The sequence below is a fragment of the Heptranchias perlo genome, chromosome 43 (genome assembly GCF_035084215.1).
Source record: "Heptranchias perlo isolate sHepPer1 chromosome 43, sHepPer1.hap1, whole genome shotgun sequence".
Lineage (NCBI taxonomy): Eukaryota > Metazoa > Chordata > Chondrichthyes > Hexanchiformes > Hexanchidae > Heptranchias > Heptranchias perlo.
In genome coordinates this window covers 10,224,433-10,250,592 of record NC_090367.1, presented here as the reverse complement: position 1 = coordinate 10,250,592, position 26,160 = coordinate 10,224,433, and the positions used below count along the sequence as shown (strand labels likewise).

Here is a 26,160-nt window from a genome sequence, read left to right as displayed (position 1 = left end):
TTTGTACTGCAGTACTTTCCAGTCTCTCGCCATTAAGATAATGACTTGCTCTCCGATTTTTCCTGCCAAAGTGCATAACCTCACATTTTCCAATATTGTATTGCATCTGCCAAATCTCCGCCCACTCACCCAGCCTGTCTATATCCCCTTGCAGGTTTATTATGTCCTCCTCACTCTCTACTTTCCCTCCCTTCGCTCTGATTAAAACAAACCTCGCGGCTTGTCCAGACTCTCTCACTAAACGATTGTCGTGCTGCCCACATCCAGGATAACGAAGTGGACGCAATCCACCCGGGCTACGGGTTCCTCTCGGAGCGAGCGGACTTCGCGCAGGCCTGCCTGGACGCGGGCGTGCGTTTCATCGGACCCACCCCCGAAGTGGTGCGCAAAATGGGCGACAAAGTGGAGGCCCGAGCCATCGCCATCGAAGCTGGTACCGTCTCCGCGCTTTTACTCTTCCTTCCCCTCGCGATCTCCTCGTAGTCTCGCTCCCGATTTTGTTTTATTTTTATTTTGCCTCCGAAAGACCACCGGGGTCGGGGTGGCGGGGGGTGGGGGGTGGGGTTGGGGTGAAGATACTGAACTGTCGAAGGCAAAGCAAGAAGTGTTTCGACGCAGCGGGATTAACGCGTAACGTTCTCCTTTGGTTTCCTGATCATTGGAAGAGGGCGATCATTTTCCACCAGAAAGCCCTCGAGTTGCAGCTTTGTGTGTCAGAGATGTGTCCCCGTTGCTAACAGTTCATTTACCGGGACCTGTAATCCTAAAGTGACGTAATTTGTGTTTGCTGAAAAGATCCCCACCTCGAAAGAGCTGGTTCAGCATGTACTGTCAGATCCCAGTGCCGTGCATGTGTAGGACGGTGTGCATGAGACACATCTGCCAGGGCATGTGTGTCTCTCACCTTCCTTTTTTAACGCATCTCTGTTGCACCCCAGAGAGGGAAGGAGAGAGAATCTAAGTAAAATATTAAAGATTGCCCCTCTGTGCGTACTTTCTGCTGTCACGTTTTGCGCCGCGATTGCGCTGTCGTCTCTCGGTCCTGCATCTCCCAGCCCCTCAGCCTGAGCGACAGAGGAACGCTCCAACCAACTCGGCATCTCTGCTCCCCGGGTTGCTATAAGTATTGCTGATCTCAATCGGGGTGATGCTTTCGGCGTTCGCCGTGCTCGCTTCTAGTCTATAGGGAGGAGAAAAGCCCCGGTCAGGCTTCCTGCTCCTGATCCAGTTAGCCCAGTGGCAAAATAAAACATGTGGGCATTGGGTGAGGACGTGATGGTGGCCCCCCCTTGGTCGAATAGCCGGCCCAGATTCAGTGCCGAGACTGGCTCCTGGACAGCCTGTCGGGCAAAGTACTGAAAAAAAAAACAAGCCCGGGAGGAGCCAGTGCCTGAGAGAAGGAGGGCAGAAACAAAGAAATTTCAGGGTGAATAGCAAAAGGTAGGGATGGTGGCAGAGAGTGCGATATATCAGACCAGAACTGTGCAGAATCATCGAATCGTACAGCACAGAAGGAGGCCATTCGGCCCATCGTGCCTGTGCCGGCTCTTTGAAAGAGCCGTCCAATTAGTCCCACTCCCCCATCTCTCCCCCCCCCCCCCCCCTCCCCCTCCGCCGTAGCCCCGCACATTTCTCCTTTTCAACTGTTTATCCGATTCCCTTTTGACGGTCGCTATTGAACCTGAAGTAGAGGGACGGTGTGGGAAACTTTCTCTGCAGAGGCCTGCGTGCTCAGAATGCAAAGCTTGGATACCTGAGGTTCATCTCTCACCAGAACAAGCCGACAGCCGCATTGAAAGGAGCAAAGTGCTGGCCCATTGCAGCACGTGGGCCTGTGAGTGCAGAGGTGTGACTCACACACTTGTACAGTGGTGGACCTCTGGTGTCGATCAGCTGGGAAGTGGGACGATGCAATGGTACGGTTTACAATGCAGCAATCAATGGGACGTTCCATAGCACACGGGTACGTTGGTCACTAAACAGCCGATCCCTTCTCCAGTTAAATGCCTCCTTTTGCAGGCGCTCTACCTCGAGCTGCTCAGCTTGCACTTGAGGTTCTGCAGGCTGTAAGTTGAGCTGTGCCGCTGCGGGGCGCCTCTGTGAGAGCCCAGTGTCGCCCCACGGTGGGGTGTGAGGGATGCCCATTCTAGTGCTGCTCTGATGACAAGTTAGTGCACCACTGGCCAGAACCTTCGGCCTGGGTTGTCCCCTCGATGGCAACAAAAACAACTTGCGTTTATATAGCGCCTTCCACGTAGTAAAACGTCCCGAGGCGCTTCACAGGAGCGATTATCAAACAAAATTTGACGTTGAGACACATAAGGAGATATTAGGACAGGTGACCAAAAGCTCGGTCAAAGAGGTAGGTTTTAAGGAGCGTCTTAAAGGAGGAGAGAGTTTAGGGAATTCCAGAGCTTAGGGCCCAGGCAGCTGAAGGTGGAGCGATGAAAATCGGGGATGCGCAGGAGGCCAGAATTGGAGGAGCGCAGAGATCTCGGAGGGATGTAGGGGCTGGAGGGGGTTACAGAGACAGGGCACTAAAATGTCCAATGCAATTCAAGACAGTGTTTGTGATGTTGTGACATGCAATGCAAGGCAGTTTCACTGTCCTTTCTCTCTTCAGGCGTGCCTGTGGTACCAGGCACCGCAACACCTGTAACGTCACTGGCAGAAGCCCAGGAATTTGCCAACACTTACAGTTATCCAATCATTTTTAAGGCTGCTTATGGAGGAGGTGGCAGAGGAATGCGAGTAGTTCGAAGCTATGAGGTAAGGGCACTGGAGGTATTTATTATTTCATTATTTCGATGTCACTGCCATGATTGACAAACCAAAACTGCTGAAAAAAATAATGGACTCTCCGGTTTGTTCTTTTATGAAGATTAGTTTCAGTGGGACAGTGCAGGACTCTGGTGGGCTGATGTGCAGCACAGTTCAACTCACGCCCCCTGTTTCCAGAACTGTCAATTAACCATTTCAGGCACCAGGCAGAGACCAGTTACTCTGACCTCACAGGACGAGAGGGGCAAGAGCCAGGAACACGCAAAAGGGTCTTGGGCTCCTCTTAGCATTGATATCTGCCAAAGGGGGCAGCGAGATACCATGCCTCAATCTTACCCCCACACCCCAGTGTCTGAGTTACTGTGTCTTAATCTTACCCCCACACCCCAGTGTCTGAGTTACTGTGTCTCAATCTTACCCCACCCCCCAGTGTCTGAGTTACTGTGCCTCAATCTTACCCCACCCCCCAGTGTCTGAGTTACTGTGCCTCAATCTTACCCCACCCCCCAGGGACTGAGTTACTGTGTCTCAATCTTACCCCCACACCCCAGTGTCTGAGTTACTGTGTCTTAATCTTACCCCACCCCCCAGGGACTGAGTTACTGTGTCTCAATCTTACCCCCACACCCCAGTGTCTGAGTTACTGTGTCTTAATCTTACCCCACCCCCCAGTGTCTGAGTTACTGTGTCTTAATCTTACCCCACCCCCCAGTGTCTGAGTTACTGTGTCTCAATCTTACCCCACCCCCCAGTGTCTGAGTTACTGTGTCTTAATCTTACCCCACCCCCAGTGACTGAGTTACTGTGTCTCAATCTTACCCCACCCCCCAGTGTCTGAGTTACTGTGTCTCAATCTTACCCCCACCCCCCAGTGTCTGAGTTACTGTGTCTCAATCTTACCCCACCCCCCAGTGTCTGAGTTACTGTGTCTCAATCTTACCCCACCCCCAGTGTCTGAGTTACTGTGTCTCAATCTTACCCCACCCCCCAGTGTCTGAGTTACTGTGTCTCAATCTTACCCCACCCCCCAGTGTCTGAGTTACTGTGTCTCAATCTTACCCCACCCCCCAGTGTCTGAGTTACTGTGTCTCAATCTTACCCCACCCCCCAGTGACTGAGTTACTGTGTCTTAATCTTACCCCACCCCCCAGTGTCTGAGTTACTGTGTCTCAATCTTACCCCACCCCCCAGTGTCTGAGTTACTGTGTCTCAATCTTACCCCACCCCCCAGTGTCTGAGTTACTGTGTCTCAATCTTACCCCACCCCCCAGTGTCTGAGTTACTGTGTCTCAATCTTACCCCCACCCCCCAGTGTCTGAGTTACTGTGTCTCAATCTTACCCCACCCCCAGTGTCTGAGTTACTGTGTCTCAATCTTACCCCACCCCCCAGTGTCTGAGTTACTGTGTCTCAATCTTACCCCACCCCCCAGTGTCTGAGTTACTGTGTCTCAATCTTACCCCACCCCCCAGTGTCTGAGTTACTGTGTCTCAATCTTACCCCACCCCCCAGTGTCTGAGTTACTGTGTCTCAATCTTACCCCACCCCCCAGTGTCTGAGTTACTGTGTCTCAATCTTACCCCCACCCCCCAGTGTCTGAGTTACTGTGTCTTAATCTTACCCCACCCCCCAGTGTCTGAGTTACTGTATCTCAATCTTACCCCCACCCACAGTGTCTGAGTTACTGTGTCTTAATCTTACCCCACCCCCCAGTGTCTGAGTTACTGTGTCTCAATCTTACCCCACCCCCCAGTGTCTGAGTTACTGTGTCTCAATCTTACCCCACCCCCAGTGTCTGAGTTACTGTGTCTCAATCTTACCCCACCCCCCAGTGTCTGAGTTACTGTGTCTCAATCTTACCCCACCCCCCAGTGTCTGAGTTACTGTGTCTCAATCTTACCCCACCCCCCAGTGTCTGAGTTACTGTGTCTTAATCTTACCCCACCCCCAGTGACTGAGTTACTGTGTCTCAATCTTACCCCACCCCCAGTGTCTGAGTTACTGTGTCTCAATCTTACCCCACCCCCCAGTGTCTGAGTTACTGTGTCTCAATCTTACCCCCACCCCCCAGTGTCTGAGTTACTGTGTCTTAATCTTACCCCACCCCCCAGTGTCTGAGTTACTGTGTCTCAATCTTACCCCCACCCCCCAGTGTCTGAGTTACTGTGTCTTAATCTTACCCCACCCCCCAGTGTCTGAGTTACTGTGTCTTAATCTTACCCCACCCCCAGTGACTGAGTTACTGTGTCTCAATCTTACCCCACCCCCAGTGTCTGAGTTACTGTGTCTCAATCTTACCCCACCCCCCAGTGTCTGAGTTACTGTGTCTCAATCTTACCCCACCCCCCAGTGTCTGAGTTACTGTGTCTCAATCTTACCCCACCCCAGTGTCTGAGTTACTGTGTCTCAATCTTACCCCACCCCCCAGTGTCTGAGTTACTGTGTCTCAATCTTACCCCACCCCAGTGTCTGAGTTACTGTGTCTCAATCTTACCCCACCCCCCAGTGTCTGAGTTACTGTGTCTCAATCTTACCCCACCCCCCAGTGACTGGTTTCTGAGTATTAATGGAGATGGGATCCGATTCTTCACCCTCTTACTTACGCGTGGTGTATGAAGCGAGGAAGTGAAAAGGAGAAAATATATTCAGAAAGCCTGACCCGATTAAAACAAAAAGGCCTGCTGACGGCCGCAGTGCAACACGGCTCATGACTGGTGGAATGTGTGAGAGTTGCCGGTCCTAATTGCTCTCCAGTGATTCCTTCTGGAAGGTTCGGCTGTTGTACGTAGGGTGAGAACAGGAACAGGCTTAGCTGTGTGCCCCCACAGTTGAATAGCCCCTGGCAAAATGCACCATTTACGTTCACCACTAAGAAATGGCCCCGCAAGTGATGCTCGAGTGAGCAGCTTGCCCCGAGGATCCCTATCCCAGTATGTGTCGTCACTTAGAGGAGTGATGAGGGGAGAGAAATATCAGATGGCAAAGAGAAGCAAATATTGAAAAAATTACATCGAATCTACAGCACAGAAACAGGCCATTCGGCCCAACTGCTCCATGCTGGTGTTTATGCTCCACACGAGCCTCCTCCCTCCCTACTTCATCTCACCCTCTCAGCCTATCCTTCTATTCCTTTCTCCCTCATGTGTTTATCCAGCTTCCCCTTAAATGTATCTATTCTATTCACCTTGACTACTCCTTGTGGGAGCGAGTTCCACATTCTCACCACTCTCTGGGTAAAGAAGTTTCTCCTGAATTCCCTATTGGATTTATTGGTGACTATCTTATATTTATGGCCCCGAGTTCTGGTCTCCCCCACAAGTGGAAACATCTTTTCTACGTCTACCCTATCGAACCCCTTCATAATCTTAAAGACCTCTATCAGGTCACCCCTCAGCCTTCTCTTTTCCAGAGAAAAGAGCCCCGGCCTGTTCAATCTTTCCTGATAGTCATAACCTCTCCGTTCTGGAATCAAAGATCAATTATTTCAAATTTGTTTTGTTGTTTTGAAAAATGTTCTGATGCAATTGGGGTTGGTTGATATCCAGGCTACAGAAAGCAGTTTCGAAGTTTCCCTCTACTTACCCCTGCAATTGTTGTATAAATCAGGCAGTTTATTCGGCAGAGTAGATATTAAAGGAAAACCAAATGATTAATAACAAATATTGTGTGAAGTGGCTCAGTATGGCAGTGTGTTGGAGTTCCATTCTGCTGCATTATGGAATGGGAGGCCATGCCTTATCCCACATACTTGCTTATTAGGGGTAACAACAGTGTAAAGCCACCGATACAGAATGGTTTTAACGTCCTTTCTGGTGTCAGAGTGATGTTGTCAACTTGGTTTCATAAAAAAAAATGCCCGTGACTTCCACAAGGCAGGATTCAGGTTTCATCATGAGACTGGGACGGTGGAGCTGGTTCCCAGAGGGAGGGGAAACCACAGGGCACCCCCGGGGGAAAAGTGTTGGTGTGGCTGGGCTCATTACAATTGAACCGTTTCAGATCGGCACTGTAAATCTCCTGTGACTGTTGCTGTTGTCTGCAGGAGTTGGAAGAGAACTACCAGCGGGCTTTCTCCGAGGCACTGTCCGCCTTTGGTAACGGAGCACTGTTCATAGAGAGGTTCATCGAGAGACCCAGGCACATCGAGGTACAGATACTGGGTGAGTCTGTGTCGCGTCATGAGTGATAACCCCTCAACTCCAACCACTGCTGACCCTCGCACTGTGAGCAACACTGCTCACCACTGCAGGCATTTAGCGTTCACTTCGTGCAATGGTAGAGATCAGCATGTGTGTCGTATTTGGGTGAGGGACTTCATTGTGTGATGGTCGAATTTCAAGGGCAGCCCATTTATTGCTAAACCCGTCTGTGATTGTAGTTTTGCCTCTTAATTCAATTCAGTAGAAAGAGGCCCATGTTGGTAGCTTGATTTTTAAATTCACATCCTTGTTTTCAAATCCCTCCATGGCCTCGCCCCTCCCTATCTCTTTAACCTCCTACAACCCTCCGAGATCTCTGCGCTCCTCCAATTCTGGCCTCTTGTGCATCCCCGATTTTAATCGCTCCACCATTGGCGGCCGTGCCTTCAGCTGCCTCTGTCCTAAGCTCTGGAATTCCCTCCCTAAACTTGTCCGCCTCTCTCTCCTCCTTTTAAGACGCTCCTTAAAACCCTTGACCGAGCTTTTGGTCACCTGTCCTTCTATCTCCTTATGTGGCTCGGTGTCAAATTTTGTTTCCTAATCGCTCCTGTGAAGCGCCTTGGGGCGTTTTACTATGTTAAAGGCGCTATATAAATGCAGGTCGTTGTCGTGACAGCGAGTAGCATTTGTGGGTTGGAGCATGGAGAAATGAGACCTTCCTGCAGCTTTTATTGTGCTGCCTGATTTGCAATTATTAAGCCATTTATTAGTGCTGCGGCCTTTATTGGTGTAGCCAACTTTCTAATATAACGACATCTTATGTGACTGTGACCGTGGCTCTTCTCATCCTCCTCGAGCTCTCTACTGCCTTCCACACTGTTGACGATCTCTTCTCCTCCGATGTTTCTCTGAGTCCGCATCCTGTTGTGCTGAAGATATTAAGTTGCCTCAGATGGTTTCTCTCCCCATGTTCGCAGGCTCGTCTCCAGTGTACCCCAGGGTTCCATCCTTGTCCCCTTCCCCCCTCTCTTCATTTGTGTTACCCCTTGGCAACGTTAATCTGCTTCCACGAGCACGCTGATGACAGCACACTCTACCTGGCCAACTCTACCTGGCCAACTCTACCTGGCCAACTCTACCTGGCCAACCGTACCTGGCCAACCGTACCTGGCCAACCCTACCTGGCCAACCCTACCTGGCCAACTCCACCTGGCCAACTCCACCTGGCCAACTCCACCTGGCCAACTCCACCTGGCCAACTCCACCTGGCCAACTGTACCTGGCCAACTGTACCTGGCCAACTCTACCTGGCCAACTCTACCTGGCCAACCGTACCTGGCCAACCGTACCTGGCCAACCGTACCTGGCCAACCGTACCTGGCCAACCCTACCTGGCCAACTCTACCTGGCCAACTCTACCTGGCCAACTCTACCTGGCCATCGCTCCCTCTCAACCCCACGAACGTTGCCACCATTTCTAGCTGATATTAGGATGAGCCAAAGCCGCCTCTAGCTTGATGTCGGTAAAACCAAGACCATCGTCACATGGTCCCGTAAACACCTACAAATGTCGGCCCTCCACTCCGTCTTCCTCCCCAGCTGCCTCTTCAGGCTTAGCCCAGAAGAACCTCGATATGTTGCTCACCTCCTTCCTCATTAATCATAGACTCTTACAGCGCCGAGGGAGGCCGTTCAGCCCATTGTGCCTGTGCTGGCTCTTTGAAAGAGCTGTCCAATTAGCCCCACTCCCCCTGCCTGCTTCCATACTTCGCTGCTGAACCCCTAATCCACACGTTCACTTTCTTGTGGCTGCACTTCTCCCACATGTTCCAGGCCAGCCTCCCCACTTCAAAAATTCGCAAACTACAACTCAGCCCGAATACTGCGGCCCCTCGTCTTCACGTCACTACGATCCCCATCGTTCCTGTCCTTGCAGAGTTCCATTAGCTTCCCATGTCCCAGAGAATCAATTCCCAGATTCCCGGCCTCATCCTTCTATGGCCTTGCCCACCCTCGCTTCCTTGATCTCCTCCGGCCTGATGTGCCATCATGCACTTTCCGCTCCTCCAACACTGGCCTGCTTCTCGTTTCCTGCTCCTCCAGTTTCATCTTTGCAGCTGCCCCATTGGCCACATTGCCCCCACCCTCTGGAACTCTTTTCCCCCCCCACCAATATCCCTATGACATCTCCATCTCTCCCTTCAAAAACCTCTTCAAGACCCCCCTCGTTGAACGTGCTTTTGCTTTTCTTGCATTTTTGTATAAAGCGCCTTTCATGGCCTTGGGACATCCTGACGCTTTTTGAAGTGTCGTCACTTGTAATTTAGAAAACACGGCAGCCAATTTGCGCACAGCAAGATCCCACAAACAGCAATGTGATAATGACCAGATAATCTCTTTTAGTGATAAATATTGGCCCAGGGCACCGGGGAGAACTCTCCCCTGCTCTTCTTCCAATAGTGGCCGTGGGATCTTTTACATCCACCTGAGAGGGACCTCGGTTTAACGTCTCATCCGAAAGACGGCACCTCCGACAGTGCAGCACTCCCTCAGTAGCGGCACCGGGAGTGTCGGCCTGCGTTATGGGGCTCAAGTTTCTGGAGTGGGGGCTCGAACCCACGACCTCCTGACTCAGAGGCGAGAGAGAGAGAGAGAGAGAGACCCACCGAGTCAGGGCTGCCATAAGTTGCTGTTGTAGTGTGATCACTGTGATTTGTTGCAGTGAGAGGCGGGCTCCGTTTTACGGATGGATATAATTAAATATTGGACGCCTTCTAGATATCGAAACTGTGTTTGCTCCTTCAGGCGATAAGTACGGGAACGTGCTCCACTTGTACGAGAGGGACTGCTCCATCCAGCGCCGACACCAGAAGGTAGTGGAGATCGCTCCCGCTGCCCAGCTCGAGCAGCAACTGAGAGACCGACTGACCTCGGACGCTGTCAAACTGGCCAAGCGGGTAAGTCGGTCAGTGCGAGGAGAGCTGCTCGGTTCACCGTGCCAACGGAGATCGAGTCGGATCGGCTCGAACCTGTGCAGCGGGCGTTCCGGTGCTTCAGACAGGGAGCGGGTTCAGGTTGGCAAGCGACCCATCAGCCACTGGGTGTGTCGCGGTCTGAATTGCACACTCACGGGTGTGAGGTAGAGCTGAATTTAATGAGAAGCTTGGAGTGTACACTTTTCCCAGCAAAGACAGTTATCTCATAAGCAAAGACAATAACCCTTCTGTGTGTCTTTGCTGGGAAAGTGTCTTTGCTGGGAAAGTGCACACTCCAGTTTTGGAGTTAATGCATTGTGTATAATAGGTAATTAAGTTCTTTTCGACAGTAGTACAATTGTCCAATCACGACTGAGCTTTTTGGCCTCTCAGGGAATCAAGGGATATGGGGATCGGGCAGGAAAGTGGAGTTGAGGTCGAAGATCAGCCGTGACCTGATTGAACGGCGGAGCAGGCTCGAGGGGCCTACTCCTGCTCCTATTTCTTATGCTCTTAATCCTGAACAGGTTGGTGGGGGGGGGTCCTTTTTGACTTTGGGCGATGTGCAAAACGGGTGATATCGGATTGGGTGCCCGCGACACGTCTCCTTTCCCTTCCATTGACGGACAACAGAGGCCCGATTCTCGCCTGTTGCACACTCTCACCCACAGTTACAATGACCCCCGATTTTATGGGAACATTCCAGCGGGAAAACACTCAACCAAATAAGCAGAGATAGTAATCACCTTCACACAGTCAGGATCTCGCAAGAGTATTTGATGCAACACAGCCATTGTGACAGCTGTTAAAAGGACCCTGATTTGTTTGCCTCTTTAGAAAGACCTTCTATATGTACATCACATATCAAGTGTGTGTGTGTGTGTGTGTGTGTGTGTGTGTGATTTCTGTTTCAATATAAATTTACTTCCCTGGTTGCACCACACTTTGGAGCTCTGATATGAATTGCTCAGAAATGTGTCTGCAGTTGATTCCCTGCACGGGGAATATTTGACCTCGGTCATAATGGATGCCATTCCGCCTCCCCCTCAAAGGAGTGAAAGGGAACCCGGAAGAAGTCGAGCTCGTTGCCTTGCAGCAGCTGGTTTGTAGCACGTTACGCGCACGGGCCAGGCAGCCTGTACCACTGGCTTTCGACGGAGCCCTTGGGCTGGTAAGGTACACGACCGAAAGGGTTAAATTACGAGGACAAAAACTTGGTTTGCGTTTGCGAACCAGGCGATGTGTTTCTCGGCCTCTGTGCTGAACGTGGCTTTCCTCTCCGAAGCCCTTCAACGTGCCCAGCTTTCCCGCAGCTCCGTGTTTCAGCCTCTTAAACCAGGTTTCTGCCGCAGCAGCGAAACGGCCCTTATCGAAGTCACAAATGGCATTGGATGGATACTTGAAGGGGAAAAAAATTGCAGGGCCATGAGGAAAAAGGTGGGGAGTGGGGCTAATTGGACAGCTCTTTCAAAGAGCCGGCACGGGCACGATGGGCCGAATGGCCCCCTCCTGTGCTGTATGATTCTATGGCATCCTATGCGACTGTGGTAAACTCTCGCCCCTCATCCTTCTCGGTCTGTCCTCAGCCTTTGACACGGTTGACCACACCATCCTCCTCCAATGCCTCTCCTCCGTCGTCCAGCTTGGTGGGACTGCCCTCGCCTGGTTCCATTCTTATCTATCCAGTCGTAGCCTGAGAACCTGCAGTGGCTTCTCTTCCCGCTCCCATTTCCCCCCCAAGGATCAATCTTTGGCCTCCTCCTATCCGTCACCTTGGCGACACCATCCGAAGACACGGGATCAGGTTCCACGTGCACACTGAGGACACCCAACTCGACCTCAGCCGACCCCTCCACTGCCTCTGTGTTGTCAGACTGTTTTGTCTGAAACCGGCCCTGGACGAGGCCGCAGTTTCCTGCAGTTAAACACTGGGAAAGAACGAAGCCATTGTCTCCGGCCCCGGCTACAGGCTCCGCACCTCCACCGCCGACTCCATCCCTCGTCCCCGCCCACCGTCTCAGGCTGAACCAGACCGTTCGCAGCCTCTGCTTCCCGTTTGACCCCGAGCTAAGTTTCCGAGCCCGTAGCCTCTCCTTTGTCCTGTGTATCGGCTTGTCAAAGGTGAGACTGTATTTCGAACAGCTTTTCGAGTGTGACGATCGGGATGCTTTCAATATACAATTATTTACGGGTTTGACCTCACAAACGCAAAGGCAGAATATGATTCCATGGATATGACGCCAAGAAAGACTGTAATTGGTCGGGATTATTTATTACTTGAAAGGTCTACAAAGAAAGCCATTCAAAGGAAGTTAGCTGACTGTTTAACCCTCGTGAACTGATTCAAAGCTGCTGTGTTATTTGAACTGGCTGCTGCTGTCAATGACTTCATCCGTCCACGAGCTGTTTGGAGTCTATAATCTGTTACGACGCTGTCTGGCACGATACAGGTTCACCGTCCCCTGAAGTGACGTGGTTGAGCGGTCGAATTCAGAGACTCTAAATGGGCCTCGTTACGAGTTTGGACCTGCTGCACTTGTCTGCTGGAGTTCAGTGGCGCTCTGCCCTCCCTTCGCTGGCCGTCAATCTGCTTCTTTCAGAAGTTGCCTGCCCCCACTGCCCTACACCCACCAGCACGGCAGCAGGACCCAGGAGCGTAATGAACCTCCCTTGGGCTTGGGCTGGATCTCCTTCAGTCTCAACGCCGGTAGACCGGGTAACGCCGGGTGAGGCAAAATCTAGTTCGAACTGTAAGCTGCTTTATTCCACCGTAGTTAAAACAGGACGATGGGATTGCTGAGAGTTGCTCGATACAATTGGCTCCGACTTCTGTATACCGTTACAAAAAATAAAGAACACACATGGACTAGGAACATAGGAACAGGAGGAGGCCATTCAGCCCCTCGAGCCTGTTCCTCCATTCAGTTAGTTCATGGCTGATCTGCATCTTACCCGCCTTGGATCTGTAACTCTTTAAACCCTTACCCAACAAAAATCGACCCATCTCAGTACTAGCTTACTCCAGTGGATCATCCAACTTAACTTGAAAGCACGTTCTCTCTAGTAGGCTGTCTTACTGACCAGGGCAGAGGTTCGCAGCCCTCTGGGGCTAGACTAACTTTTTGATGACTCTTTTCATTCTTTGTTCTTGGAGCGTGGGTTATGTGGGCAAGGTCACACTTATTGCCCATCCGTTGTTGCCTGGAGAAGACCTTCTCCTTGAACCCTTGATAAGGTTCCACGCAAGAGAATCATTAGCAAAAATGAGAGGGCATGGAATGGGAGGCAGCCTTCTGATTTGGGTTGGAAATTGGCTGGGAGGTAGGAGACAAGAGAGTGGGGATAAAGGGAATGACCTCTGATTGACGGGATGTGGACAAGTGGTGTTCCCCAGGAATCTGGACTGGGGGCCTCAACCTTTCGCCACATTCATTAATGACTCCGATGAAGCTGTATGTCTAATTTTGCAGATGACGCTAACTTAGGAGGGAGTGTGTGCAAAACTATGGTAAATGGTGAGAAACGAGGAACTGTAGAGGATCAAAGAGATTTGGGAGTCCAAGTGCACAAGTCATTAAGAGCCAGTAGACGGGTACAAAAAGCAATCAAAAAGGCTGATGGGATGTTGGCCTTTATCACAGGGCATGGCCCCTCCAGCCCGTGTGGCGAAGGTGCTCTCGCAATGGTGTCAGGCAGGGAGTTTCAAGATTTCGACCCAGTGACGATGAAGGAACGGCGATATATGTCCAAATGAGGAAATGTGTGTGACTCGGAGGGGAACGTGCAGATGAGAAGTTAGGGAGAAGCAGATTAGTCAGGTCAGTGTCTGGCTAGGACGACGGTACAGAAGGGAGGACTTTGGATTCCTGGAGCCTTGGGGCAACCTCTGGGATGGGGAAAGCTATACAGACAGGACAAAATGTACCTGCACAGAGCCAGTCCCAGTGCCCATGCAGAGAGGGGAGGATTTAAACTAATACGGCACGGAGAAGCCGACCTGGAAAGGGGGATTATCACGAGCGATGGAGGTGGAAAAGATACAGAAGCTAGATGTTATGGGACAGAGCAGCAGCTGAGGGTGGTGAACCTGTGGAATTCTCTACCACAGAAGGCAGTGGAGGCCAAGTCATTAGATGTATTCAAGAAGGAGATGGATATATTTCTTAATGCTAAAGGGATCAAGGGATATGGGGAAAAAGCGGGAACAGGGTACTGAGTTAGGCGATCAGCCATGATCATTTTGAATGGCGGGGCAGGGCCGAATGGCCTACACTTGCTCCTATTTTCTGTGTTTCTAGAAGGGTGGGACCTCATGGAGAATAATGACAAAATAAATAAACACATCAGTATAAGGAACAGACGCCTCAATGATCGACACAGGAATGCTGAGAATACCATGGATAAAATGGGAAATGGGGAGGGAGAGAGAGGTGATGATATCATAGGGATCACAATGGCGCTGGTTGGGTAAAGCATACAGAGATACAGATTACTTTATAGAGATAGAAATGACACAGTGGGAAGCAGTGCCGGTTTTTTTTTATGCGAAAGAGAACTTGGTGAAAATGGACATGGGCCCAGTTTGTTTCCGGTCTGGATTAGGCGGAAACCCCGTGGACGGGGAGAATGAGACCACGGGCAGTATCCGGTTTTGGTCGACCGACTTCAAGGGTGATGCTGCTTCATTGGAGAGGGGGGGCTGGTGGAGATGGTACCATAACGCAGAGGCCTGAGCAACGAAGTGTATTCTGGGACTTTTCTCTCTTGAGAAGACAAACGAGAGGCTGTACAGAAGCTGACCGTTGTGAAGGGTTTGCGAACGGGTATGGTTTTCTGACGAACACAGCAGATGCTGGAAATCTGACATGAAAGCAGAAAATGCCGGAGACACTCAGCCGGTCAGGCAGCGTCTGTGGAGAGAGAGTCCTTTCAGGCCGATGACCTTTCGTCGGACCCTTTCTGGTGAAAGATCATTGACCTGAAACACTAAAACCCGACCTTTCCCTCTCAACAGATGCTGCCTGACCTGCCGAGTGATTCCAAGGTTTTCTGCCACACGTAAATTTCTAGGACGGGAGCAGAACAACAATTAGCATTTACAGAGTGCCTTTAACATCAAGAGGGCCCCAAGGCACCTCACTGTCAGGGGTAAGGCAAATGGATGTCGAGGGGGCGAGACCGGCAGAGGGAGCGAGAGAGAAACAGGCAGAAGGAGCGAGAGAGAGACAGGCAGAGGGAGCGAGAGAGAGACAGGCAGAGGGAGCGAGAGAGAGACAGGCGGAGGGAGCGAGAGAGAGACAGGCAGAGGGAGCGAGAGAGAGACAGGCGGAGGAAGCGAGAGAGAGACAGGCAGAGGGAGCGAGAGAGAGACAGGCAGAGGGGGCGAGAGAGAGACAGGCAGAGGGGGCGACAGAGAGACTGGCAGAGGGAGTGAGAGAGAGACAGGCAGAGGGGGCGAGAGAGAGACAGGCAGAGGGGGCGAGAGAGAGACTGGCAGAGGGAGCGAGAGAGAGACAGGCAGATGGAGCGAGATAGAGACAGGCAGGGGGAGCGAGAGAGAGACAGGCAGAGGGGGCGAGAGAGAGACAGGCAGGGGGAGCGAGAGAGAGACAGGCAGAGGGGGCGAGAGAGAGACAGGCAGAGGGGGCGAGAGAGAGACAGGCAGAGGGGGCGAGAGAGAGACTGGCAGAGGGGGCGAGAGAGAGACTGGCAGAGGGGGCGAGAGAGAGACTGGCAGAGGGAGCGAGAGAGAGACTGGCAGAGGGGGCGAGAGAGAGACAGGCAGAGGGAGCGAGAGAAAGAGACAGGCAGAGGGAGCGAGAGAGAGACAGGCAGGGGGAGCGAGAGAGAGACAGGCAGAGGGAGCGAGAGAGAGACAGGCAGAGGGAGCGAGAGAGAGACAGGCAGAGGGAGCGAGAGAGAGACAGGCAGAGGGAGCGAGAGAGAGACAGGCAGAGGGAGCGAGAGAGAGACAGGCAGAGGGAGCGAGAGAGAGACAGGCAGAGGGAGCGAGAGAGAGACAGGCAGAGGGAGCGAGAGAGAGAGACAGGCAGAGGGAGCGAGAGAGAGACAGGCAGAGGGAGCGAGAGAGAGAGACAGGCAGAGGGAGCGAGGGAGGGACAGGCAGGCAGAGGGAGCGAGAGGGAGAGAGAGGCAGGGGGAGCGACATCGAGACAAGCAGGGAGAGAGGGACAGAGAGAGACACAGAGGGACAGACAGAGTCAGAAACAGACACAGATGGACAGAGAGAGAGAGAGAGACAAAAAGAGGGAGGCAGTGATCGAGAGACAGAGACGGAGATAGATAGAGAGAGATGGGTGAATCCCAACTAAGGAAAAATAAAAACAGAAAATGCTGGAAATGCTCAGCAAGTCAGGCAGCGTCTGTGGAGAAAGAGACAGAGTTAACGTTTCAGGTCGATGACCTTTCCCCAGAACTGGAAGAAATTGGATTGCCAGTTTTGGGCAGAATGTTTCGTGACAGGATGATTAATGTAAAGTGCATATTCTCACTGCAGGTCGGGGAATGAGAAACTGATCCATTCCCAAACAGAAAGCATTGATACTTACTGAAATGTGGAAATGACATCGAGACTTCCCAGAGGAAGGAGAGGGGACAATTGGCTGGGAGACGCAAAGCAGCGGACTGCTACCAAATTGTATAGAAGGGCAGCAGGCTTCTCCTGCTCGGGGAGTTGAGGCGCCGTGTCGAACCCACTGAGCAGGTTCAATCCCCGATCGACCTTGGGCTAGCCGATCTTAGCTCAGGTGCTGATGACGGGCACCCATTCTCCTTACCCCTGACAATGAGGCGTCTCAGGACGCTCTTTATGTTAAAGGCGCTCGGCATATACATGTTGTTGGCCTCAGCGCCTCTGGGTTAAGGAGCGGGACGTTAGCCAGACTTCCCGCTGCTAACCACGATCCAGCTCTCCCCGCGAGGCCATCGGACGCAGACCCAGCTGGGCTCGTCCGGCGCTCTCCGCATTCGACCAGCCGCCAACGCCTGAGCGGTCGTCTCTTGGACGAGATACTGGCATGCGTGGGACTCCTCCCCATAGGGGACTTCCCCCCGCTGTCCTGGGCCAACAATTATCCCTCAACCAACATCGCTTCAAAACAGATGATCCGGTCATTATCACATTGCTGATTGCGGGATCTTGCTGTGCACAAGTTGGCTGCCTACGTTACAACAGTGACGACACTTCATTGACTTTGGGACTCGTGAAAGGCACTGCAGAAATGCTAGTTCTTTCTTTTTCTCCACCCCCAGTTCGGGGTTTAACGTTGTCAGGAGGGGACGGGGACCGGGAGCTTTGCAAACGGGACGAAAATATAAACAGCAAGGTTTCCCTTCCAAGTCACATGTGAGCCGCGATGAAGTATTACCAACAGAATCTCCCTGCAGTGTGACATGGAACCACGGGCGAACAGTCCTTCAATTCACCTCCTCACTCTCAGTGTCCTGGTACAGCACAGGTCATCACCCCGCTTCTCCGAATACAGCTGTTGTTCTCTTGCCCGCAGCTGGAAATCTGCTTCCTTGCTATTATCGCTTCTGAGATTAGGTGCAAAAACTCTCACTCTTTTTGTGTGGAGAGAATGGGTGTTGCTGCTCTCTCCGTAAACATGTTTACACTGAACCCTTTTTAATGATTATACTTGAGATAATTATTTTCTGAAGTTGTGGCAAAATGCGTTGGTTTTAAAAAGTAATTTGTTTTTTTTTATATAATGGAACCCAGGGTTATCTAAAAGCTCGGCACGTTCACTCCTTGATCTGCCTGCCGCCTGGTATTTGAGCGGCTGACACTGAAGGGCTGTTGCAGAACAGTGAGAGCCTTTGGTCTGCTCCCGGAAGAATTTCTGGAAGTAAATTTGTTTAGTTAGTCCCGTGATTCATTAAGATTTTAGTTTCAAAGGAGGCGATGAGTAACTTTAAATAACTTGCACACAACCGCACGCAACCTGGAATTTTATTTAAATTTAAGAACGCGCTTATTTCAAAAATAAAAGAAAGGCTTGCATTTGTATCGCGCCTTTCATGACCTCAGAACGTCCCAAAGTCGTTTGCTTTTGAAGTGTGGTCACTGTTGTATTGTAGGAAACAAGGCAGCCAATTTGCGCACAGCAAGATCCCGCAAACAGCAATGAACAGTTAATTTGCTTTCGGTGTTGTTCTGAGGGGTAAATATTGGCCAGGACACCGGGGAGAACTCCCCTGCCCTTCTTTGAAATAGTGGCCGTGGGATCTTTTACGTCCACCTGAGAGGGGCAGACGGGGCCCTCGGTTTAACGTCTCATCCGAAAGACGGCACCTCCGACAGTGCAGCACTCCCTCAGTACTGCACTGCGTCAGCCTGGATTTTGTGCTCAAGTCTCTAGAGAGACTCTAACTCAGAGGCGAGAGTCACGGTGGACACCTTTACGGTGCAAACCATCAGTCTGTATGCACATTTAGCATTTGAGAGGGTAAGAGCTCGAGGGGGCGGAGGGACTGTTACATTTTTGGGTCTTTTCTGGCCTTCCTACCCTAGATTATTTTGGGTCTTGTGTCTTAGATTGTTTTAACAGGTGAATCCCAACCCTCCAAGCTCCCTTGTACAGAGTCTATCTTTGCCGTGAGATCTAGGCAAGCTTTCGGTAACGCACCTGGGTAAAGGAACAGCAAACCCCGTTGGGCGATTGCCTTTAGGGATTGGACTGTCTTGTCCCTCCGTAAGATCCCACTGTAAGAGGTAGATCATCATTTAAAATGTAAAGCATGAAAAGAATTTATACACAAGTGATAAACAAGAGAACAATCTAACAGTGATGCAGGGTTATATATTCACAGTGGAACATCTTGCCTAACTACTCGAGATGATAAAATAATAAAAGATTGTAACTCTAAGAACTAACTATAACTTCTAAATGCACATCATTGTTTCCCTTTCCTATCAGGAACATCAACCTGTCTGTTTTTTGCCAAACTGACATTGGTTGCTTTTCCGAGATTTTCCAATGGCTAAATACCCTTTTTATACTTTGGAGAAGATCTACCAGGATTACCGTAGGTTTTGAATGTCTCATCATTCAAATTCATCGAATTACATAGAATTTACAGCAAAGGAACAGGCCATTCAGCCCGTCTGGTCCATGCTGGTGTTTATGCTCCACACGAGCCTCCTCCCTCACTACTTCATCTCACCCTATCAGCATATTCCTTTCTCCCTCGTGTGTTTATCCAGCTTCCCCTTAAATGTATCTATTCTATTCACCTCAACTACTCCTTGTGGGAGCGAGTTCCACATTCTCACCACTCTCTGGGTAAAGAAGTTTCTCCTGAATTCCCTATTGGATTTATTAGTGACTATCTTATATTGATGGGCCCTAGTTCTGGTCTCTTCCCCCACAAGTGGAAACATCTTCTCTAAGTCTACCCTATCAAACCCTTTCATAATCTTAAAGACCTCTGTCAGGTCACCCCTCAGTCTCCTCTTCAAAAAAGGAACTGTCAGCCAAACACAAGCTGAACCAGTCATTCAGTCCGTAATGATTTAAAAATTATGTGTTGTGGGCTTCCCCTCGAGCCTGTCACCAGGGAGACTAGAATGACATTTATAGCTGTGCATCAGGATAGATTTGGGTAAGACTTTAGCTTCAGGCTTTAGCTGGCTGTTAAACTGAGACAAAACCTAGATATAATGTTTGCCTCAGGGTCTCTTGACTTTTCCAGCTGATGTTTGTCTAAACTGCAGTCTCCCTGACGAGTCTGCTCCGATTGCCATGAGGCTTCAGTGGAACTATTTGTCGTTCTCGCTCTTCATTCCAAGCGTCCTCCGTACACCTCGGAGGTCCTGGAACAAAAAATCACAGAGGGTGTTGCCCCTTGAAGACATCATGATATCGGGAACCTGTGCTTTTAACCCCAAGTCTGCTCCGTTCTCTGGAAGGCAACTGGGAGTCAGAACCTCACACTGTTATTTTTTTTCATTCGTTCATGGGATGTGGGCATCGCTGGCAAGGCCAGCGTTTATTGCCCATCCCTAATTGCCCCTTGAGAAGGTGGTGGTGAGCCGCCTTCTTGAACCGCTGCAGTCCGTGTGGTGAAGGTTCTCCCACAGTGCTGATCGGTAGGGAGTTCCAGGATTTTGACCCAGCGACGATGAAGGAACGGCGATATATTTCCAAGTCGGGATGGTGTGTGACTTGGAGGAGAATGTGCAGATGGTGTTGTTCCCATGTGCCTGCTGCTCTTGTCCTTCTAGGTGGTAGAGGTCGCGGGTTTGGGAGGTGCTGTCGAAGAAGCCTTGGCGAGTTGCTGCAGTGCATCTTGTGGATGGTGCACACTGCAGCCACAGTGCGCCGGTGGTGAAGGGAGTGAATGTTTAGGGTGGTGGATGGGGTGCCAATCAAGCGGGCTGCTTTGTCCTGGATGGTGTCGAGCTTCTTGAGTGTTGTTGGAGCTGCACTCATCCAGGCAAGTGGAGAGTATTCCATCACACTCCTGACTTGTGCCTTGCAGATGGTAGAAAGGCTTTGGGGATTGTGAATCATTTTTCCATAATCTCCTTTTTAATTGTCCTATACATCCATTCCAGAGCATTTTTATTGACTTCGCCTTTTTTTCAGCTGGATCTACACTTGCCCTGCATGCCCTGTGTAATGTTTTCAAGCGAGCCCATATGTCCTCAACAGATTTATCCATGAGTAATGTCCCTCAGTCTATGAAACTAAGCTATGAAGCTATTTATCACATTTTGATTTGTGCCTTCATTGCTCCCCAAGTCAGATATCTCGCTGTGCTCACTACTACCTGGAGGTTCAGTTACTGCTATTCCCGCAATCGTTGCCTTGACGCTTACAAGAACCGAGCCTCGGAGAGCTACCTCGTGTAACCTCCTGAGGCGTTGAGTGAGAAAGTAGTCACACATTACATCGACCAAGTCTTTCTCACTTGGGCGCTCCCAATTTCCGTTGAGCTGGTTCAGCCTCCCCATCAGTACTGTTCCTGTCTCAAATCCTGGAGCTGTTTGCCTGATTTCACTTCAACACAGCAGAGATCTCAAATGCGTCACCTATATTCCACCAACTTTCATTTGATGGTCTGACAGTGGAAAAGTTTCTTCACTCACAGCCTCCCTTCCCCTCTTCGATTCTTAAACCTTCTATGATTTGAGCGCACAATCTGAGGTGAAAGAAGTTTGTCCATTGAGCACCAGATCTCATCTTGGGAAACTCTTCTTTGGGCACCACGTACCTTGGTTAATCCTCAATGTTTAGTTTAACTACAGTTGGAAACCAGTCCTGTACATGATCTCAGTCTTAGCATATTTCTTCGACGGCGGTCACTTTCTTATGAAAGAAGACGGGAGACTTCTCGAGCCTCTCCTGGCGTCCGATGAGAACCCCAACCTGGTCCTCCAGAAACGGATTTATTCTCATTTGAACTTTTCGATCCCTGTGAATTTTATTTGTTCTCTTAGAAGACTCATTTTAGCCCGAAGATTGAATGTGATCCAGGCATTGGTTGTTGGACCACTTCTATTTTGACCTGAGGCTCTTGGACTTAATTCCCACCGAAAGAACGATTCCAATTCTGTTGACGGCAGGAGAAAAATGGCGGGGGGTGGTGGGTTGAAATTAATTTGGCACGGGGAAAAAGAAAGAGGGAGAGAAAGGGTTATTGGCAGTGAAACTTCCTCTTTCACTGCTCGAGCTCGATTTGCTACCCACGGGCGGATAACAGACACGACATACGACAGGAGGTAAAATGGGTAATACTTCCAGTCAACATGAGGTGGTATTTTAACATCTGGAATTCTGTTTTAGTGGAACAAAATGTGTATCATTTTGCGTTAGCCTTCTCTTGTAGCCAGCTGGTGAGACAAGCCAGCGTTGGCAGGAACAGTTATTATAAAGCCATAGCTCTACTCACAGCGACTGAGTTTACTGCAAGTCACTCCTCTGAGTCAGGAGACTGTGGGTTCGAGCCCCGCTCCAGACACTTGAGCACAAAATCTAACCTGAAGCACCAGCCCAGTACTGAGGGAGTGCTGCACTGTCGGAGGTGCCGTCTTGCGGATGAGACGTTAAAACCGAGGCCCCGTCTGCCCCTCTCAGGTGGACGTAAAAGATCCCACGGCCACTATTGGAAGAAGAGCAGGGGGGAGCTCTCCCCGGTGTCCTGGGCCAATATTTATCCCTCAACCAACATCACTAAAAACAGATTATCTGCTCATTATCACATTGCTGTTTGTGGGATCTTGCTGTGCGCAAATCGGCTGCCGTGTTTCCTACATTACAACAGTGACCACACTTCAAAAAGAACCTGATTGGCTGTGAAGTGCTTCGGGGCGTCCTGAGGTTGTATAAATGGAAGTCGTTCTTTTTGCAATTATTGCTGTGGAAACGGTACCGATGGATGTGGGTCTACTGGAGGATTTAGTCTATTTCTGTGCTGCAGCCCCTTCGGATTTGCTGGACCAACAAATGCTGATTCCGTTCCTAAGCCTGCAAATGCTTCCCTACTACGGTGCATTAAGAATGGCCACTGAGACCTAACGCCACCCGATTTGCACAAACTTTTACCCACGTGAATGTACGAGATTTTTTTTTCCCCCCTTCTCTTCTTTCTCCTTTCGAAAGATTGAATTCAGGCTGGGATAACTTACTATTCAGGGACTTAAAGCCAAGGAATGGTTTACTTTGATAGAATAATTCAGTGCCCTGCTGCTAGCAGTGAGGGCAGTTACTCTGTCACTCAAGCAAAGGGGCACTGTTAACTTGAAACGACTCGCTAACTCACCATTATCAATAAGCAACTGAATCCCAATTATCAGGAGACCCAGCCCTTTCTGAATGGTGACACCAAAGGCAGTGTTTCTTATTGGCCTGATAATATACACAAGCTGCGGCAATATTAAAAAGGGTTTTATTTTATTTTAATCTTCCCTGCCGTCTCGTATTCTTAATCTTACCAAGGTATAAGGGAAACTGAAATGCCAGCAACACGTGGTTAGCATTAAAATGTTGTTAGAGGCAAAAAGAAACAAAATAAATTAAAGAACAAACCATTGCACGAAGTTAAAACACAAAATCAACAGATCTTTCCACCCTGCTCCGATATCTGATATCTCCCTCTCCGATCTCCCCCCCTAATGTCCCCCCGATCTCCCCCTCTTCACCCCCCTAATGTCCCCCCGATCTCCCCCTCTTCACCCCCTGATGTCCCCCCGATCTCTCCCTGCTCACCCACCCAATGTCCCCCTGATCTCTCCCTCCTCACCCACCCAATGTCCCCCTGATCTCTCCCTCTTCACCCCCCGATGTCTCCCCAATCTCTCCCTCTTCACCCCCCAATGTCCCTCTGATCTCTCCCTCTTCACCCCCCCGATGTCTCCCCAATCTCTCCCTCTTCACCCCCCGATGTCCCCCTGATCTCCCCCTCTTCACCCCCCGATGTCTCCCTCTCCGATCTCACCCTCTTCACCACCCCCGATGTCCCACTGATCTCCCCCTCTTCACCCCCCCAATGTCCCCACGATTTCCCCCTCTTCACCACCCCTGATGTCCCACTGATCTCCCCCTCTTCACCCCCCCAATGTCCCCACGATTTCCCCCTCTTCACCACCCTCGATGTCCCCCTGATCTCCCCTCTTCACCCCCCCGATGTACCCCTGATCTTCCCCTCTTCACCCCCCCAATGTCCCCCGATCTTCCCCTCTTCATCCCCCCCCGATGTCTCCCTGATTTTCCCTTCTTCACCCCCCCAATGTCCCCCCGATCTCTCCCTCTTCACCCCCCCCGATGTCCCCCTGATCTCCCCCTCTTCACCCTCCAATGTCTCCCTCTCCGATCTCACCCTCTTCACCACCCCCGATGTCCCCCCCGATCTCCCCCTCTTCACCCCCCAATGTCCCCCCGATCTCCCTCTCTTCACCCCCCAATGTCCCCCCGATCTTCCCCTCTTCATCCCCCCCAATGTCTCTCTGATCTCCCCCTCTTCATCCCCCCCGATGTCTCTCTGATCTCCCCCTTTCACCCCCCTGATGTCCCCCCGATCTTCGCCTCTTCACCCCCCCAATGTCCCCCTGAAGTCCCCCTGATCTTCCCTTCTTCATCCCCCCAATGTCCCCCCGATCTCCCCCTCTTCACCCCACAATGTCCCCCTGATCTTCCCCTCTTCATCCCCCCCGATGTCTCCCTGATCTCCCCCTCTTCACCCCCCTGATGTACCCCCGATCTCCCCCTCTTCAACCCCCCCCGATGTCTCCCTGATCTCCCCCTCTTCACCCCCCTGATGTACCCCCGATCTCCCCCCCTCAACCCCCACCGATGTCTCCCCGATCTCCCCCTCTTCACCCCCCTGATGTCCCCCCGATCTCCCCCTCTTCACCCCCCTGATGTCCCCCCGATCTCCCCCTCTTCACCCCCCTGATCTCCCCCCGATCTCCCCCTCTTCACCCCCCTGATGTCCCCCGATCTCCCCCTCTTCACCCCCCCTGATCTCCCCCCGATCTCCCCCTCTTCACCCCCCCTGATGTCCCCCCGATCTTCCCCTCTCCACCCCCCCCCGATGTCCCCCGATCGTCCCCTCTCCACCCCCCCCCGATGTCCCCCGATCTTCCCCTCTTCACCCCTCCAATGTTCCCCCATCTCCCCCTCTTCACCCCCCCGATGTCCCCCCGATCTCCCCCTCTTCACCCCCCCAATGTCTCCCTCTCCGATCTCACCCACTTCACCCCCCTGATCTCCCCCTCTTCACCCCCCCAATGTCTCCATCTCCGATCTCACCCACTTCACCCCCCCCCCACCGATGTCTCCCTCTCCGATCTCCCCACCTTCAACCCCCGATGTGACGCTGATCCTCCCCTCTCCCCCCCTGATCTTCCACTCTCCCCCCCCGATCTTCCCTCTCCACCCCGATCTTCCCTCTCCACCCCGATCTACTCCTCTTCCCCCCGATCGTCCCCTCTTCCCCCCGATCGTCCCCTCTTCCCCCCGATCGTCCCCTCTTCCCCCCGATCGTCCCCTCTTCCCCCCGATCTTCCCTCTCCACCCCGATCTTCCCTCTTCCCCCCCGATCTACTCCCCTCCCCTCCCCCCCGATCTACTCCCCTCCCCCCCCCGATCTACTCCCCTCCCCCCCGATCTACTCCCCTCCCCCTCCGATCTACTCCCCTCCCCCCCCGATCTACTCCCCTCCCCCCCCCCCCGATCTACTCCCCTCCTCCCCGATCTACCCCTCTCCACCCCCAATCTACTCCCCTCACCTCCCCCCCGATCTACCCCTCTCCCCCCCCGATCTACTCCCCTCCCCTCCCCCCCGATCTACCCCTCTCCCCCCCCCGATCTACTCCCCTCCACTCCCGCCCCGATCTTCTACTCCCCCACCCCCCCTGATCTTCCATTCCAGCGCTGGATTACGTCTTGCTCTCTCTCTCTCTCTCTCTCTCTCTCCCTCTCTCTCTCCTTCTCTTCCCCCCCCGCCCCTCCCCCCCACTACACCTCGCCTAGCAGCTCCTGACGGCCGTCAGCCTCTCAATCTGGCTAGCTGCCGGGCGCGAAACCCGGAGAGCACGTTTATTGACGGCAATCACCACGCGATCGCGTCGGAAACGGTAAACTTTGTTTATTCGGGTTTGCCGCGGGCACCTTCACCCCCCCCCCCCGCCAACCCGCCACCTTTTCAAAATTGAGCCCGTTGACTCCAATGCACTTTTTAATAAAACAAATGTACGATGGGCCGAATGGCCTCATTCTGTGCTCCCTTCTCAGACTCACCTTAAACATGGGCCTTTCCCGCCCCTGTTTTGTTACTATTGGGTGGCCTGTTGTTATTACCTTTTCCCCATTCAGTAACTCGTCAGTAAAACCAGCTATTTGCCCCCTCTCCCCCCACCACCCAGAGTGAAATCTTGGCACAGGGCCCACGGGACATCCCAAGGATATTAGAGGGGGATGTTTGTAGGAGCCTGGAGGCGAGATAACAAAATAGCTATCACTCTCGCTTGTTAGTGAAACACATTTTCAGGCTCATTAACACAGAAACACCTCTGCCTCAGCAGCTGTGGAATATGGCTGTAAGGAGGATGGTAAATCACTTTCATTTAAAACACACCACTTAACTCATTTCTAAATCCTTTCTGTTTAAAATAAGTCAAGCAAACCGTGTGAGCTGACAGAGCCCCTCCCTGCCCAGACCCCATCAATATTTAAAAGATCTCCGCACTCCTCCAATTCCGGCCTCTCGCGCATCCCCCACTCTCTTCGCCCCACCATT

General features: G+C 51.6%; 1 protein-coding gene across 3 annotated transcripts in view; it reads left to right on the top strand.

The window, feature by feature from the left end:
- LOC137306496 (pyruvate carboxylase, mitochondrial-like) overlaps nt 1-26,160 on the top strand; it is a 1,155,436-nt gene that overhangs the window by 182,767 nt on the left and 946,509 nt on the right. For all 3 annotated transcript variants that reach the window (XM_067975757.1, XM_067975758.1, XM_067975759.1), the window contains 4 exons: nt 268-433; nt 2,624-2,769; nt 6,823-6,940; nt 9,725-9,876. In XM_067975757.1, coding sequence (XP_067831858.1) covers nt 268-433; nt 2,624-2,769; nt 6,823-6,940; nt 9,725-9,876 — 582 coding nt within the window. The remainder of the gene's footprint in view (nt 1-267; nt 434-2,623; nt 2,770-6,822; nt 6,941-9,724; nt 9,877-26,160) is intronic.